Raw genomic sequence first — 17,368 nt, 5'->3', positions numbered from 1 at the left:
TTTCAGTGAGTTCTGTCTCTTAATTACAAACTGGACCATCGAAACATATACTTGCTCATTGAGTCTATTTTTTAATCAATAATACACGAATACGTCATTTGCTGTCGACACTCAGTAATTCAGCTTTCGGTCCGTCACTTAAATACGTCCGTGTGCAACATAAACACAAATAACAATTCGTATTGTTACAAAATGCACACCCATAACATTGATTTATATGAAATGTTTGTTATGTTATGTAAAACTTTGATCTCTGCACATGCACACCATTTATAAACATTATTTCCAGCTGAGTGTAATTGTAATGAATTGAAACAAATTGATGGATATTTGTGCTCTTGACAAGAATATGACAGAACTGCATTTCACCTGGCGCTGCTCACATACATGACTTGTGTAAGACTTTAAAAACACAGGTGTGGATTAAAGACTTCCCTGTTCTGACATGTTACAGTACAACCTCTTGTGCTAATATCTTGTATTCCGACAAGTGACTTATTCCCGGAAGTGAACACCAGATGTAGTCAACCAAGTTAAGATTCCTGTTGTACAGCAAGAGGCCTAGATCTTCCTGCAAAACGCAGCTATGAGCAAAAAATCCAACTATGCAATGGAATAGATCCTTATACTTTATCAAAATAAAACGAATAAAAAAAGGATTTGTTGGGTGAGTCCCTGGAGTTCCCAAACATATCATATTAACAGGTACTCCAGACATCATTGTACACCACAAAACAGATGGAAACTTAGAAAAGCGTGGAGGTCGACAAATGTATATGTGGCTGGATCAAAACCATTGGTATCAAGACTCTCCCCTATAAATATGCATAGTTTTTGCTCGAGTAATGTTGCATTTCATGATTTAAACTCTGCGCCTTCAGCCATGTTTGTTGTTGTTGTTGCACACGCCGATAACGAGTATGCATGTTTTTACCCGTCTTTATCAAAATATAACTCTAGATGTCAACATTGTGTATGTACTGAAAGAGTCACTTAAGCTTGTTTATCAAAATATACCTACTGTCATGTCTTTGTGATCATGTTTTGTTTAGTTGTGTTAGATTACTTCAAGACTCCATTAGTTCCTGTTTTTTCATTCCATTGTTTTGTTTCCATGCCAACCCATTAGTTTTCACCTGTCCCCATGTCACGCACCTGTTTCCAATCACCACAGTGTTATTTAAGCCACAGTTGCCAGGTAGTCAGCCTGGCAACATCACCATCTACTCACGCTCTATCACTTTTTACAAACCAATGCTATCCATGCCAATGATCCATGCCCCTTTGTATTGATCACAGTAAGTTTTTTCATTATTCATGCCATAGTGCACGTTTTTGTTTTATGTTCATAGTTTTGCCTTAGTGAAAGTTTTTTGTTTTCAGAGCCAAGTTTTTGTACCTCCCCTGCGAGTGCTTTTCGTTTGTTCCTTTTTATGAGTCAAATTAAATATGTCATTACCTTCACGTCGTGTCCGGTCCAAACGCTTCGCACCACGGGAAAAGAATCCACACCACAGTCAACGCCTTGACAACTATAGATTTTAACATTGTGTATATGCTGAAATATACATTTATGATTGTTTTTCAAAATACAGTTGTGATCAAAATTATTCAAGCCCCACACAATTTTGGTGTTTTAACAAGTTGGACATTTATTCCGTATTTTGTTTATAGTCATATCAAATAAAGATGTGTCAAATAGACAAATCCAACTTAAATTGTAACACTGTATTTTACAAAATACCAAAAAAGGACATTTTTCTTAATATCTCTTTGACAAAAATATTCAACCCCCTAGTTACATGCATCTTTAGTACTTAGTAGAACACCCTTTGGCAGTAATTACATCCTTCAAACGTGATACATAACCGGACACAAGCTTCTTGCAACAATCTACAGGTATTTTAGCCCATTCCTCTTGGGCAAAGGCCTCCAGTTCATTCATATTCTTGGGCTTGCGTGCTGCAACTGCCTTCTTCAAGTCCCACCACAGCTTTTCTATAGGATTTAGGTTTGGCGGCTGTGAAGGCCACTCCAGGGTCTTCCAGCCCTTCTTCTGCAACCACTCTGATGTTGATTTGGAGGTATGCTTGGGATCATTGTCCTGTTGGAAGGTCCAACATCTCCCAAGCCTCAGCTTCGTCACTGACTTCATGACATTTGAAGCTAATATATCCTGGTAGGAAATAGAATTCATAATGCCTTGAATGCGCTGGAGATTCCCGGTACCTGAGGCAGAGAAACAGCCCCAGAGCATGATTGACCCCCCACCATGCTTAACAGTAGGTAAGGTGTACTTCTCTTTGTAAACTTCATTTATTCTCCTCCAGACATAACGTTGATTCATAGGCCCAAAGAGTTTCAGTTTTGTCTCATCACTCCATAGAACAGTTTCCCAAAACCTTTGGGGTTTGTCCAGATGATTTTTGGCATACTGGAGTTTATTTTTCTTGCGCCTGGTAGTCAGAAGTGGGGTGCGCCTGGGAGTTCTGGCATGGAGGCCTTCATCTCGTAGTGCGCGGCTCATTGTCTGGGATGAAACCCCCTCTGCAATGTCCTGTTGTAGTTCCTCAGCTGTTACCCGGGGATTTTTCACCACTGTACGCACAAAGCATCCTCTTTCTACCACGCCCAGGTAGTGTTTCCACTGTGCCTTTGGCTTTAAACTTGCGAATTATGCTCCCAACTGTGTCTCTTGGAATGTGTAATGTGTTTGCTATTTTCTTATATCCATATCCTTTCTTATGAAGAGAAATTACCTCCTCTCTTGACTTATTTGACCACTCCCTGGACTTCACCATGTTGCAAATACACCATTGACCATCTCCAAGAAGCTGAGCGTCACAGTCTCTTTCAATCAGTTTAATTGTTGCTCGTTATGGTTGCAATCACATCTACAGATGTTTTCAACACCTTATTGAAAAGACCTTATTCAAATTCTGTTCTTAAGAGTTATGATCTTCAAGGGGTTGAATAATTTTGTCAATGAGATATTAAGAAAAATGTCCTCTTTTGGTATTTTGTAAAATACAGTGGTACAATTTAAGTTGTATTTGTCTATTTGACACATCTTTATTTGATATGACTATAAACAAAATACGGAATAAATGTCCAACTTGCTAAAACACCAAAATTGTGTGGGGGTTCAATAATTTTGATCACAACTGTATACTGTAACTATAGATGTCAACATTGTGCATGTGCTTAAAGATTCATTTATGATTGTTTATCAAAATATAACTATAGATGTCAACATTGTGAATGTGCTGAAACATTCATTTATGATTGCTGTCTTTGGTACAAGCTTAACTCCTTTCAGGTTTTGTTCACATTTGACTTATTTTATTTCAACTCCCCAAGTTGGTGCATCACAAAATACTCGGAGCAAAAATGTATGTTAAGAAATACAAATAATATCAAGATATTAGTTAAATGACCTTAAAAGTACGTTAAGGGAGTGGTCACTACAAACTCATTGCAGTGCATTCTTTTGCTCTGCTCCCTCGTGCGTGAATGCGTAGTACTTTTTTTGTCTTTTTTCATAAAATCTTGCACTCATCCGCCATCCTTGATTGCCTCTCGAGAAACTCTGTCGAAACGTTTATCCTTTGCGCGATTTAAATGGTCAATTCAGCCAAAAACAACGCAAGCATAGAGCATTTTCTTTGAGAAAGTCTAAATGGTGCCTAGTATTCATTGAGAACAGACGCTGGCTTGACCACCGCGCATATTTAATGAGCCGGACGTGACGTCATTTTGAATCCAAGCTATAGAAATGCTAATTAAAATAATTTTTCACATCTTTATTTCCACAAATTACATAGTGTATCGATTTTAATTCCCCCTCGGGGATTAATAAAGTATGTCTGATTCTGATGAATACCAATGTCGATACGGGTAATGGTATCGATAAAATCTTAACGATATACCATGGCTACAGAGGAGCCAGGTAGAGAAACACTATCACAGGACGCCCACAGAAAGCGCCCTCACAGCCATGATGCAGAAGGCTCGTTCTGCGGTTAGAGTGGTTAGAGTGTCCACCCTGAAATCGGTAGGTTGTGAGTTCACACCCCGGCCGAGTCATTCCGAAGACTAGAAAAACGGGACCCATTAGGTCCCTGCTTGGCACTCAGCAACAAGGATTGGAATTGGGGGTTAAATCACCAAAACGATTACTGGGTGTGGCCACCGCCGCTGCTCACTGCTCCCCTCACCTCCCAGGGGGTCATCAAGGGTGATGGGTCAAATGCAGAGAATAATTTCGCCCAGTGTGTGTGTGACAACCATTGGTACTTTGACTTAACTCTAAGGAACAAGTCAAAATGATAAAACATGTAAAATAGTAGGAACCTTGAAATGGAATAATGAATGAAATACAAGCTAAAAAAAAAAGTAAAACAATGCATGTTTACATGTGATGATTCTTTTGTAATTAATCACAAGAGTTACAGTAATTATTTTATAGAAACATAGAATTTTCTGAACGGGAAGAGTCAAACAGTGCTCTGTCCTATAGGTAACAATTTTTGTTTGTCTTTGGGTAAAAAAAACATGGCGCAGAACAGTTGTGTATTTTTGCAACTGGCGTGCAGCGCATAATTGCACAAGTGTTAAAGCCTGGCGTATTAACCGTAATCACCTTGTAATTTTTGGGACGGAACCACTGAGTCTTTTTGCAGGCAATCAAACAACTTCTATACAAGCCAACACAACAACAACACAGCGTGTTGTGTTTCTGTGTGCAGAACTGGTTTGTTGTGTCGACTTCTGAGAGACACACAGGGGGTGTTTTTGGAAGAAAATTCCATGTAAGAATGTGGTGGAAGAAAATGGCATTTTTCAAAACATATCTGATGTTAGCATAATCGGTTTTGAAAGACTTGGGTGCAGAGTGTGTGAGATGTTAAATAGAGGTGCGTGTGCACGTGACTTACAGGTCTTGTCTGCACCGTCTCCTGAGGCTTGGCATCCGTCTTCGTCGTCACAATCTGTGGCGCTGCCCTCGCTTGCCCCACTCCCCAGATCCTCCCAGGCCTCCGTCTGGCCCAGATTCGGAAATCTCTCCTGGGTCTCCTGGTTGACAAATCCGACGACATAAAGTCACAAAGATGCAGGTGTGACACACTGTGAGATGGAAAAAAACTGTGATGCGCATACTTCTGTTTGCCTCTGGGAACAAATACCAAGCGACATCGGTAGGTGAATGTTGCATTTTTCAGGTGTTTTGAGTTTAAGATGGCGACTGTACACAGAAATTATTCACAGCGTTTCACTTTTTCCACATTCTGATGTTACAGCCTTATTCCACAAAGGAATACATTCATTTTCCTCCTCAAAACTCTATAGACAATACCCCATAATGACAATGGGACAAGTTTTCATATATATATAGATGGATGGATGGATGGATGGATGGATGGATGGATGGATGGATGGATGGATGGATGGATGGATGGATGGATGGATGGATGGATGGATGGATGGATGGATGGATGGATGGATGGATGGATGGATGGATGGATGGATGGATGGATGGATGGATGGATGGATGGATGGATGGATGGATGGATGGATGGATGGATGGATGGATAGATAGATAGATAGATAGATAGATAGATAGATAGATAGATAGATAGATAGATAGATAGATAGATAGATAGATAGATAGATAGATAGATAGATAGATAGATAGATAGATGTCTTGATTGGATTATCCGGAGAATAGTGCTCGATACCGTGGTAGAGCGCAATATGTAGGTGTGGGAAAAAATCACAAGACTACTTCATCTGAAACAGATCTGTAGAGATGAAGTAGTCTTGTGATTTTTTCCCACACCTACATAGATAGATAGATAGATAGATAGATAGATGGATGGATGGATAGATATAAATAGATTGATAGTACTTTATTGATTCCTTCAGGAAAATTAAAATTCCAGCAGAAGTGTACAGAGTTGAGATCAATTTAAAAAAATAAAAAGTAGAAAGTAAATAATGGGGGTTGAAATGGCTGTGGGGATGTTTTTTTTTAGCAACAAGAACTGAGAGACTAGTCAGGATAGAGGGAAAGATGAATGCAGCAATGTACAGAGACGTACTGAATGAGCACCGAATCTTCCCATCGAACCTGATGGAGCTTGAAAGGTGCTGCAAAGAGGAATGGTCCAAACTGCCCAAAGATAGGTATGCCAAGCTTGTGGCATTGTATTCAAGAAGACTTGAGGCTGTTATTGCTGCCAAAAGCGCATCAACAAAGTATTTAGGCAGTGAAGTGAAGTATATTTATACAGCGCTTTACATCGTGAAAAGCACCAAGTTAAGTTACATTTAAACCAGTGTGGGTGGCACAGGGAGCAGGAGGCAGAAGGATGGCAGAAGCAGGGATCGAACCTGGAACCCTAAAGTTGCTGGCCCAGCACATCTACCACTATGAATAAATGTGATTGTCTTGTTTTGTATTTTTTTTGTTTGCAATGAAAAACAACAACCTTTCACATTGTCATTACGGAGTATTGATTGCAGAAGTTTGAGGACTATTCCATTTTGGACAAAATCTATAAGATAACATGTGGAACAAGTGCATACTGGCAGCAGGTCTGTGAAGCATCAAGTCTTTAACAAGTGCATACTTGCCAACCTTGAGACCTCCGATGTCGGGAGGTGGGGGGTGAAGGGGGGGGGGCGTGGTTGGGGCAGGGGGCGTGGTTAAGAGGGGAGTATAATTCACCAACTCGATTATTTCATATATATTTCATATATATATATATATATATATATATATATATATATATATACCTATATATATATATATATAGACATATATATATATATATAAACATATATATATATATATATATATATATATATATATATATATATATATATATACGTGACTTTCAGTGAATACTACCTATATATTTATTTTATTATATATATAAATAAAAGAAATAGTTGAATTTCAGACGGCACCTATCAAATACACAGTGATAAAAACACAGTTGATCTACTAACTGTACTGTGCTTGCTGGTTACTAAAATAAAACCAACAACACTTACCTTTCACTATTTGAGTAACCTTTGTTCTGCCAATTGCGTACTGGCGAGAGTCACTTGCCGTCAGGTGCGCAACACCACATAAATCGTTGGCCAATCAAAAAGCAACCCCATAACGCTATAGCCAACATTCACCAGGAGATGGCGACAGACAACATAGAATCACTCTATTACAGACGGCGTCGCCATGGCTGTAACTTCCTCGTTCTTCTGCTTCGTCTCCTTGTGTGTGCAGTTTTTTATTCAAATCCGTAGCTGTTGTAACGTGATTGGGCAGGCAAGCTGTTTATATAGTGGGAAAGCGGGCGTGAAAACAGGCTGTCCCCACTCAGGTCGGCATGGAGCTCGAGGGGGCGTGGCCTCCGGCTCCGCTGAATTTCGGTAGATTTTCGTAAGAAAATTTTTTCCGGGAAGTTTTCGGGAGAGGCGCTGAATTTCGGGAGTCTCCCGGAAAATCCGGGAGGGTTGGCAAGTATGAACAGGTGACACTGAAGAAGGAGAAATCCAAGACTTGATGATTGGGCATTAAACAGGACTTAGACTAGGATTAAGGTCTACAGTAGTTCTTGGCTTATATGGCTGGCACTCCAGGTTCATACACAGCAGATCAAGTGAGTACAGTTATGGAAATGAGTTTCAGATGTGCAGCAAGACTATCAATAGATGGAATGATTAAACAGTTTGGAGCAAGTTAATCAACCTTTGGTTCTGGCATCCACAGAATCCCCAATCATCTGAGCCTCAAGGCATTTGAATTCCTTTTTATGATTTTCCCATCACCCTGCATGGGGCCAACTAACAGGCCCACCTGCTGACCCATCCATCTGACGGGCCTCACGGAGGTGGTCTTTGTTCCATCACACAACAACAAAGGCCTCCTAGCAGGAGAACCCGGAAGAGCGTCATGAATGTTGGATGTGATTCTGAAGTGGAATGCAATAAAAGAGTGATTGGAGCGAGTGACAAGGTCAACGTTTCTTTGGAGATGACTTTTACTGGGCCGCTGACACCTGATGTGGTCCAGAAGACATGACAGAAAAGGTGAACCAGGTTTTGATGCAGTCTGTTCAAGTTTTACTTTGTCCTTTCCCTGCCAAGAGTTTATGGCTGCGGAGACATGTTTAACAATAGTACCTCACTAATTCTGCCAGGCAACAAGTGATTGTGCAAATGTGATGAGACCAAATACTTTATTGTAACCAAAAATGTTACTGTAGATGAAACATATGTTTATTATTGTCATTTAGTTCTTAAATACAACAGTGAACATACTAGACAACTTGTCTTTTAGTAGTAAGTAAACAAATAAAGACTCCTAATTAGTCTGCTGACGTATGCAGTAACATTTTGTGTCATTTATCAACCTATTATTTTGTAAATATTATGTAAAAATTTATTATTAATCTACTTGTTCATTTACTGTTAATATCTGCCTATTTTCTGTTTTAACGTGTTCTATGTACACTTCTGTTAAAATGTAATAATCACCTATTCTTCTCTTCTTTGATACCTGACATTAGTTTTGGATGATACCACACATTTAGGTATCGATCCGATACCAAGTAGTTACAGGATCATACATTGGTCATATTCAAAGTCCTCATGTTTCCAGGGACATATTTACTGACTTCCATCCATCCATCCATCATCTTCCGCTTCTCCGAGGTCGGGTCGCGGGGGCAACAGCCTAAGCAGGGAAACCCAGACTTCCCTCTCCCCAGCCACTTCGTCTAGCTCTTCCCGGGGGATCCCGAGGCGTTCCCAGGCCAGCCGGGAGACATAGTCTTCCCAACGTGTCCTGGGTCTTCCCCGTGGCCTCCTACCGGTTGGACGTGCCCTAAACACCTCCCTAGGGAGGCGTTCAGGTGGCATCCTGACCAGATGCCCGAACCACCTCATCTGGCTCCTCTCGATGTGAAGGAGCAGCGGCTTTACTTTGAGTCCCTCCCGGATGGCTGAGCTTCTCACCCTATCTCTAAGGGAGAGCCCCGCCACACGGCGGAGGAAACTCATTTCGGCCGCTTGTACCCGTGATCTTATCCTTTCGGTCATGACCCAAAGCTCATGACCATAGGTGAGGATGGGAACGCAGATCGACCGGTAAATTGAGAGCTTTGCCTTCCGGCTCAGCTCCTTCTTCACCACAACGGATCGGTACAACGTCCGCATTACTGAAGACGCCGCACCGATCCGCCTGTCGATCTCACGATCCACTCTTCCCTCACTCGTGAACAAGACTCCTAGGTACTTGAACTCCTCCACTTGGGGCAGGGTCTCCTCCCCAACCCGGAGATGGCACTCTACCCTTTTCCGGGCGAGAACCATGGACTCGGACTTGGAGGTGCTGATTCTCATTCCGGTCGCTTCACACTCGGCTGCGAACCGATCCAGCGAGAGCTGAAGATCCCGGTCAGATGAAGCCATCAGGACCACATCATCTGCAAAAAGCAGCGACCTAATCCTGCAGTTACCAAACCGGAACCCCTCAACGCCTTGACTGCGCCTAGAAATTCTGTCCATAAAAGTTATGAACAGAATCGGTGACAAAGGACAGCCTTGGCGGAGTCCAACCCTCACTGGAAATGTGTTCGACTTACTGCCGGCAATGCGGACCAAGCTCTGGCACTGATCGTACAGGGAACGGACCGCCACAATAAGACAGTCCGATACCCCATACTCTCTGAGCACTCCCCACAGGACTTCCCGAGGGACACGGTCGAATGCCTTCTCCAAGTCCACAAAGCACATGTAGACTAGTTGGGAAAACTCCCATGCACCCTCAAGAACCCTGCCGAGAGTATAGAGCTGGTCCACAGTTCCACGACCAGGACGAAAACCACACTGTTCCTCCTGAATCCGAAGTTCGACTATCCGACGTAGCCTCCTCTCCAGTACACCTGAATAAACCTTACCGGGAAGGCTGAGGAGTGTGATCCCACGATAGTTGGAACACACCCTCCGGTCCCCCTTCTTAAAGAGAGGAACCACCACCCCGGTCTGCCAATCCAGAGGTACCGCCCCCGATGTCCACGCGATGCTGCAAAGTCTTGTCAACCAAGACAGCCCCACAGCATCCAGAGCCTTAAGGAACTCCGGGCGGGTCTCGTCCACCCCTGGGGCCTTGCCACCGAGGAGCTTTTTAACTACCTCAGCGACCTCAGCCCCAGAAATAGGAGAGTCCACCACAGATTCCCCAGGCACTGCTTCCTCATAGGAAGACGTGTTGGTGGGATTGAGGAGGTCTTCGAAGTATTCCTTCCACCTATCCACAACATCCGCAGTCGAGGTCAGCAGAACACCATCCGCACCATACACGGTGTTGATAGTGCACTGCTTCCCCTTCCTGAGGCGGCGGACGGTGGTCCAGAATCGCTTCGAAGCCGTCCGGAAGTCGTTTTCCATGGCTTCCCCGAACTCTTCCCATGTCCGAGTTTTTGCCTTCGCGACCGCTGAAGCTGCACACCGCTTGGCCTGTCGGTACCTGTTCACTGCCTCCGGAGTCCTATGAGCCAAAAGGACCCGATAGGACTCCTTCTTCAGCTTGACGGCATCCCTCACCGCTGGTGTCCACCAAGGGGTTTTAGGATTGCCGCCCCGACAGGCACCAACTACCTTGCGGCCACAGCTCCGATCTGCCGCCTCGACAATAGAGGTGCGGAACATGGTCCACTCGGACTCAATGTCCAGCACCTCCCTCGTGACATGTTCAAAGTTCTTCCGGAGGTGGGAATTGAAACTTTGTCTGACAGGAGACTCTGCCAGACGTTCCCAGCAGACCCTCACAATGCGTTTGGGCCTCCCAGGTCTGTCAGGCATCCTCCCCCACCATCGCAGCCAACTCACCACCAGGTGGTGATCGGTAGAAAGCTCCGCCCCTCTCTTCACCCGAGTGTCCAAAACATGAGGCCGCAAATCCGATGACACAACTACAAAGTCGATCATGGAACTGCGGCCTAGGGTGTCCTGGTGCCAAGTGCACATATGGACACCCTTATGTTTGAACATGGTGTTTGTTATGGACAAACTGTGACGAGCACAAAAGTCCAATAACAAAACACCACTCGGGTTCAGATCCGGGCGGCCATTGTTCCCAATCACACCTCTCAAGGTTTCACTGTCGTTGCCAACGTGAGCGTTGAAGTCTCCCAGTAGGACAAGGGAATCACCCGGGGGAGCACTTTCCAGTACTCCCTCGAGTGTGCCCAAAAAGGGTGGGTATTCTGAACTGCTGTTTGGTGCGTGAGCACAAACAATAGTCAGGACCCGTCCCCCCACCCGAAGGCGGAGGGAGGCTACCTTTTCGTCCACCGGGTTGAACTCCAACGTACAGGCTTTGAGCCGGGGGGAAACAAGAATTGCCACCCCAGCCCGTCGCCTCTCACTGCCGGCAACGCCAGAGTGGAAGAGGGTCCAATCCCTCTCGAGAGAAGTGGTTCCAGAGCCCTTGCTGTGCGTCGAAGTGAGTCCGACTATATCCAGCCGGAATTTCTCGACTTCGCGCACTAGCTCAGGCTCTTTCCCCCCCAGTGACGTGACGTTCCACGTCCCAAGAGCTAGCTTCTGTAGCCGAGGATCGGACCGCCAAGTGCCCTGCCTTCGGCTGTCGCCCAGCTCACAATGCACCCGACCTCTATGGCCCCTGCTATGGGTGGTGAGCCCATTGGAGGGGTGACCCACGTTGCCTCTTCGGGCTGTGCCCAGCCGGGCCCCATGGGAACAGGCCCGGCCACCAGGCGCTCGCCATCGTGCCCCACCTCCGGGCCTGGCTCCAGAGGGGGGCCCCGGTGACCCGCGTCCGGGCGAGGGAAATCTGGGTCCATGATTTTTCTTCTTCATAAAGGTCTTCGAGCTGCTCTTTGTCTGATCCCTCACCTAGAACCTGTTTGCCTTGGGAGACCCTACCAGGGGGCTTTATGCCCCCGGACAACATAGCTCCTAGGATCATTGGGACACGCAAACTCCTCTACCACGATAAGGTTGCAGCTCAGAGAGGAGATATTTACTGACTTTATAAACATAATTTGAATTAAAAAAAAAAAAGAAAAAAATATTTTCTGATGCTATAAAATATCGATGTAATCATAGTAGAATCGACTAGATACGCTCTTGTATTTGGTATCATTACAGTGGATGTCAGGTGTAGATCCACCCATGACATTGTGACGGCGGTGAGCTATTGTATCCTCCTACGGTGTGTAGTGAAGCATGTTTAGCTATTCCTCGTCCTCCAGTGATAATGCTACTTGTAAGAAACTTTATTTGTGGCCATGGACATATATACTTCTTTAATAAAGATGCTGTATTCTTACTTAGTGGTGAATATACATGCAATGATGTGTCCATTAGCACCTGGAGAGAGCACATACAATTAGGGATGTGCCGTGTCGGATCATTTTCATGAAATAGTACGTGATCGCCGTTGAATGCCTTTTATGTACATCTCAAACACCGATCCCATCTGGCTGACACTGTTTCTAGTTTGAGTCCCCATGTTTAGCAGCTAATTAGGTGTCTCCATACACAGTGTGGAACCGCTCCCTTTAGCCAGGGGTCGGCAACACAAAATGTTTAAAGAGCCATAATGGACATATAAGACATAAACAAATATCTGTCTAGAGCAGTAAAAAACTAAATGCCTTATATAAGTGTTACAATGAAGACAACACATGAACTAAGTGTCTATATTAGACTACTATCAAGATGACTTTAAAAGTCTTATATGTGTTATAATGAACGCAACACATGATTTAAGTGTATATATTAGCTATATTAGCCTACTATCAAAATGACTTTAAAAGACTTATATAAATGTTGTAATGAAGAAACACATGATTTAAAGGGGAACATTGTCACAATTTCAGAAGGGTTAAAACCAATAAAAATCAGTAAATTTTATTTTTTGAATTTCTTTTCAAAATTTTACCCATCCCGGAATATCCCTAAAAAAAGCTTTAAAGTGCCTGATTTTCGGTATGTGTGAATCCATCGTCCAATTTCCTGTGACGTCATCCAGTGATGCCAATACGGATAGCACAGCAAGATATAGCGACATTAGCTCGGATTCAGACTCGGATTTCAGCGGCTTAAGCGATTGAACAGATTACGCATGTATTGAAACGGATGGTTGGAGTATGGAGGCAGACAGCGAAAACGAAATTGAAGAAGAAACTGAAGCTATTGAGCAAATAGCTATTGACGCTATTCGGCCATGTTTGCCTTAGCATCGTCGGTAAAATGTGCAGACCAACGATCGGAAGTTTCGCATCTTGTGACACTGGATCAACTTAAATCCATCGATTGGTAAGTGTTTGTTTGGCATTAAATGTGGGTGGAGGGAAACGCTGGATGTAAATATAGTTTCAAATGTACATACAGCTAGCCTAAATAGCATGTTAGCTGGCAGTCATGCCGTGACCAAATATGTCTGATTAGCACATAAATCAACAACATCAACAAAACTCACCTTTGTGATTTAGTTGACTTTATCGTTGGAAATGCATCTGCAGGTTATCCATACATCTCTGTCCCATGTCTGCCTTAGCATCGCCGGTAAAATGTGCAGACACTCCGGCACATTCAATGGGGGTCTGGCGGAAGATTTCTTTGACATTATCGTTGGAAATGCATCTGCTTTGTGTGTCGCAGGATATCCACACAATCTTGCCATCTCTGTAGTAGCATAGCTTTCGTCGGTAAAGTGTGCGGAACAAACGACTGACCATTTCGTCGGCTTTCCCCACACCCTCGTTTTTTGAACAAATTTCGTCCAATTTCTTGCCACTTTCGCATCTTTGCGCCAGTGGTGCAACTTGAATCCCTCCCTGTTAGTGTTGTTACACCCGCCGAAAACACACCGACGAGGCATGATGTCTCCAAGGTTCCAGAAAATAGTCAAAAAAACGGAAAATAACAGAGCTGAGACGCGGTGTTTTTAATGTGTTTGAGAAAATGGCGGCTTTATTACCTATATGACGTCACGTCATATAGGTCACAAGAGCGATAAATAGAAACGCGTTTAATTCGCCAAAATTTAGAGTTTGGAAATCAGTTAAAAAATACATGGTCTTTTTTCTGCAACATCAAGGTGTATATTGACTCTTACATAGGTCTGGTGATAATGTTCCCCTTTAAGTGTCTATAAAGGCTATATTAGCCTACAATCAAAATGACTTTAAAAGTCTTATATAAGTGTTGTAATGAATACAACACATGATGCAAGTGTCAGTATTAGCTCTTTTAGCCTACTATCAAAATGACTTTAAAAGTCTTATATAAGAGTTATAATGAAGACACCACACGATGTAAGGTGAGGTGGTTCAGGCATCAGGTCAGGATGCCACCCAAACGCCTCCCTAGGGAGGTGTTTTGGGCATGTCCAACCGATAGGGGGACACGGGGAAGACCCAGGACACGTTGGTAAGACGATGTCTTCCGGCTGGCCTGGGAACGCCTCAGGATCCCCTGAGAGGAGCTGGACGAAGCGGCTGGGGAGAGGGAAGTCTGGGCATCCCTGCTTAGGCTGCTGCCCCCGCGACCTGACCTCGGCTAAGCGGAAGAAGATGGATGCATGGAACATGTGTTTAATGTACCCTAAGATTTGTTGTTCCAATAAAGACATAATGACAATTTTTCTGGTCCCCTTTAATTAGAAAGGTTTTGAAATACATTTTGGTACCCTGACAACCTTACTCGGTATACATCCCTGCCTGGCAGTTTTCAGGCGTCTATGATGTCAACAGAACTGTACCAGAACTGTTCCACCTGTATATGTCCCAGGGTGCTCAAAACCTGCGCCCCACAGCTGTGAGGTGTGCTCCAGCACATCTTCAGCATGAGCCTTAGACTGCAGAAAGTCTCCACACAGTGGAAAACCTCATGCGTGGTCCCCATCCCCAAGTGCACGCGACCCAGCGCGTCAAAGGACTACAGGCCGGTGGCTCTAACCTCCCATATCATGAACACAATGGAGAGGTTGGTCCTGGAATAAGACCACACTACAGTCAAGCCCCACCTGGACCCACTCCAATTCGCCTACCAGCCACGACTGGGAGTGGAGGACGCAGTCATCATCTACCTGCTGAACCGAGCCCACACCCACCTGGACAAGCCTGCGAGCAATGTGAGGGTCATGTTTTTTGACTTCTCCAGTGCTTTCGATACCATACAGCCTGGGCTACTGGGTGTGAAGTTGGAGACAATGCAGGTGGAGCCTTGGTGTCCTGGGTTGTTGATTACCTGAATGACAGACCGCAGTATGAGCGACTGCAGGGCTGTGTGTCTGACAGGCTGGTCAGCAACAGCGGGACACCGCAGTGTACAGTCCTCTCTGTGATAGTGGGGTGTATTGAGGATGGTGATGATGAGGAATGCAGGGCACTGGTGGAGGACTTTGTCAAATGATGTGGAAAGAACCAACTCCAGCTCAATGTGACGAAGACCAAGGAGCTGGTTGTGGACCTGGGAAGGAGGAGGAGGACTCCGGCGACCCCTGTTTCCATCAGGGGGGTCGATGTGGACATGGTTGAGGATTATAAATACCTCGGAGTACACATCGACAACAAGCTGAATGGGTCAAAACACGCTGAGGGCCTCTACAAGAAGGGACTCTACTTCCTCAGGAGGCTAGGATCCTTCAACGTCTGTACAAAGATGTTGAAGAGTACGCCGTGGCTTGCTGGGGCAGTGGGCTGAGAGCTAGGGACACTAACAGACTAGGCAAGCTGGTAAAAAAGGCCAGTAACGTGGTGGGAGTGGAGCTGGACTCTCTGGCGGTGGTGTCAGAGAAGAGAAGTCTAGCAAAACTCCTAGCCATTATGGACAACACTTCCTACCCACTAAACTCGGACCTTGCATAGAGAATGAGCACGTTCAGTGGAAGACTCAGACTCCCAAAATGCAACACGGAACGACACAGGAGGTCCTTCATACCGACAGCCATCAGACTGTATAATGCATATGTTCCGGGACCGCACTTAAATGTAGAATTTATGTAGAATACATTTATCCATCCATCCATTTTCTAGTGCTTATCCCCTTTTGCTGACGGAAGTATTTGGTGAGGAAGTACTTGCCTCTTCACCTGAGCTGGACCGCGCTCATCGCAGCCTGTTCCTTCTTGACTGCCCTTAAATGTAGAATATATGTAGAATATATTTATATTATTCATATATTCTGTATTATATATATGTATAATATATGTCATATATTATTTATTATTATTATTATTGTTTATTATGAGCGAACTGTGGTGCTGAATTTCCCCCAGGGATCAATAAAGTACTTTCTATTCTATTCTATTCTATTCTATAAGAGTGTTGCACCAAATGATGACTTCATCATTTATATTTCATTCGGTGTCTGCGTGAAAAAGCTGATGAGCAATGACTAAACATGTGACAAACTTGGAACCGACTGCGAAAAGGTTATTTTCAAAGAGATAGCTCAAGTTGTTGCGTGAAACCATCAGACCCTGTGGTAGTCATGGAAAGCAGATCTGTCATAATATGTAAAAATGTCATTGTCTTCTCATTCCAGCTGTGACTATTCTAAGGCGGAAGATGAACTATTGATTAGGGGCTGGTAGACACATTGTGACCTTTGTGCAGAGGAGATAACGCACAATACATTGACATCAATCAAGATGGCGTTCCGAGAGAGCCGACGGATAGGATTTCAAATAACATTGCTTATCAAAAACCACTGAGATGAACCCCGTGATGCCTTCACTGCACCTACCACAAACGGCTCACCAAGGCCCGTGGTGATAGGCGCTAATAAGTGTATTCAACACAATGATGCTCGGCACAGCTGTCTTTAAAGTACAGCAATTAGAGAGGAAATCAATTACAGCCATGTTGCTGGGGAAAGCAGTGATGTGCTGCTGGAAAACTGCCCAGAGCGGTTGGTTGCTTTGTTTCCAATATGGTGGCAGCCAGGTTGAGTAATCTGCTTCTGTTTCAACCCCAGGAACGAGCACATGGAAGTCATTTTGTGGCAAAGAGGCAACATTCTCATTCCTCCCAGGAGCTTTCCCATGACTTCTTCAATGATGTGGGACGCCCATCCAAATTGGTAATAGACCATAGAGAAGGAAGTGAGAGCAAACAAAGAGTGGTCACAAGTTAAAGGCCTACTGAAATTAGATTTTCTTATTCAAACGGGGATAGCAGGTCCATTCTATGTGTCATACTTGATCATTTCACGGTATTGCCATATTTTTGCTGACAGGATTTAGTAGAGAACATCCACGATAAAGTTTGCAACTTTTGCTTGCTAACAGAAAAGCCCTGCCTCTACCGGAAGTCGCAGACGA

General features: G+C 44.1%; 1 protein-coding gene across 5 annotated transcripts in view; it reads right to left on the bottom strand.

Annotated features, from left to right (window-relative positions):
• gpc5c (glypican 5c) overlaps positions 1–17,368 on the bottom strand; it is a 366,734-nt gene that overhangs the window by 75,501 nt on the left and 273,865 nt on the right. For all 5 annotated transcript variants that reach the window (XM_061920093.1, XM_061920091.1, XM_061920092.1 and 2 more), the window contains one exon: positions 4,938–5,076. In XM_061920093.1, the coding sequence (XP_061776077.1) occupies positions 4,938–5,076 (139 nt within the window). The remainder of the gene's footprint in view (positions 1–4,937; positions 5,077–17,368) is intronic.

Source organism: Nerophis ophidion, linkage group LG14 (genome assembly GCF_033978795.1).
Source record: "Nerophis ophidion isolate RoL-2023_Sa linkage group LG14, RoL_Noph_v1.0, whole genome shotgun sequence".
Lineage (NCBI taxonomy): Eukaryota > Metazoa > Chordata > Actinopteri > Syngnathiformes > Syngnathidae > Nerophis > Nerophis ophidion.
The sequence above is the reverse complement of the archived record's forward strand: the minus strand, read 5'-3'. Positions and strand labels throughout refer to the sequence as shown.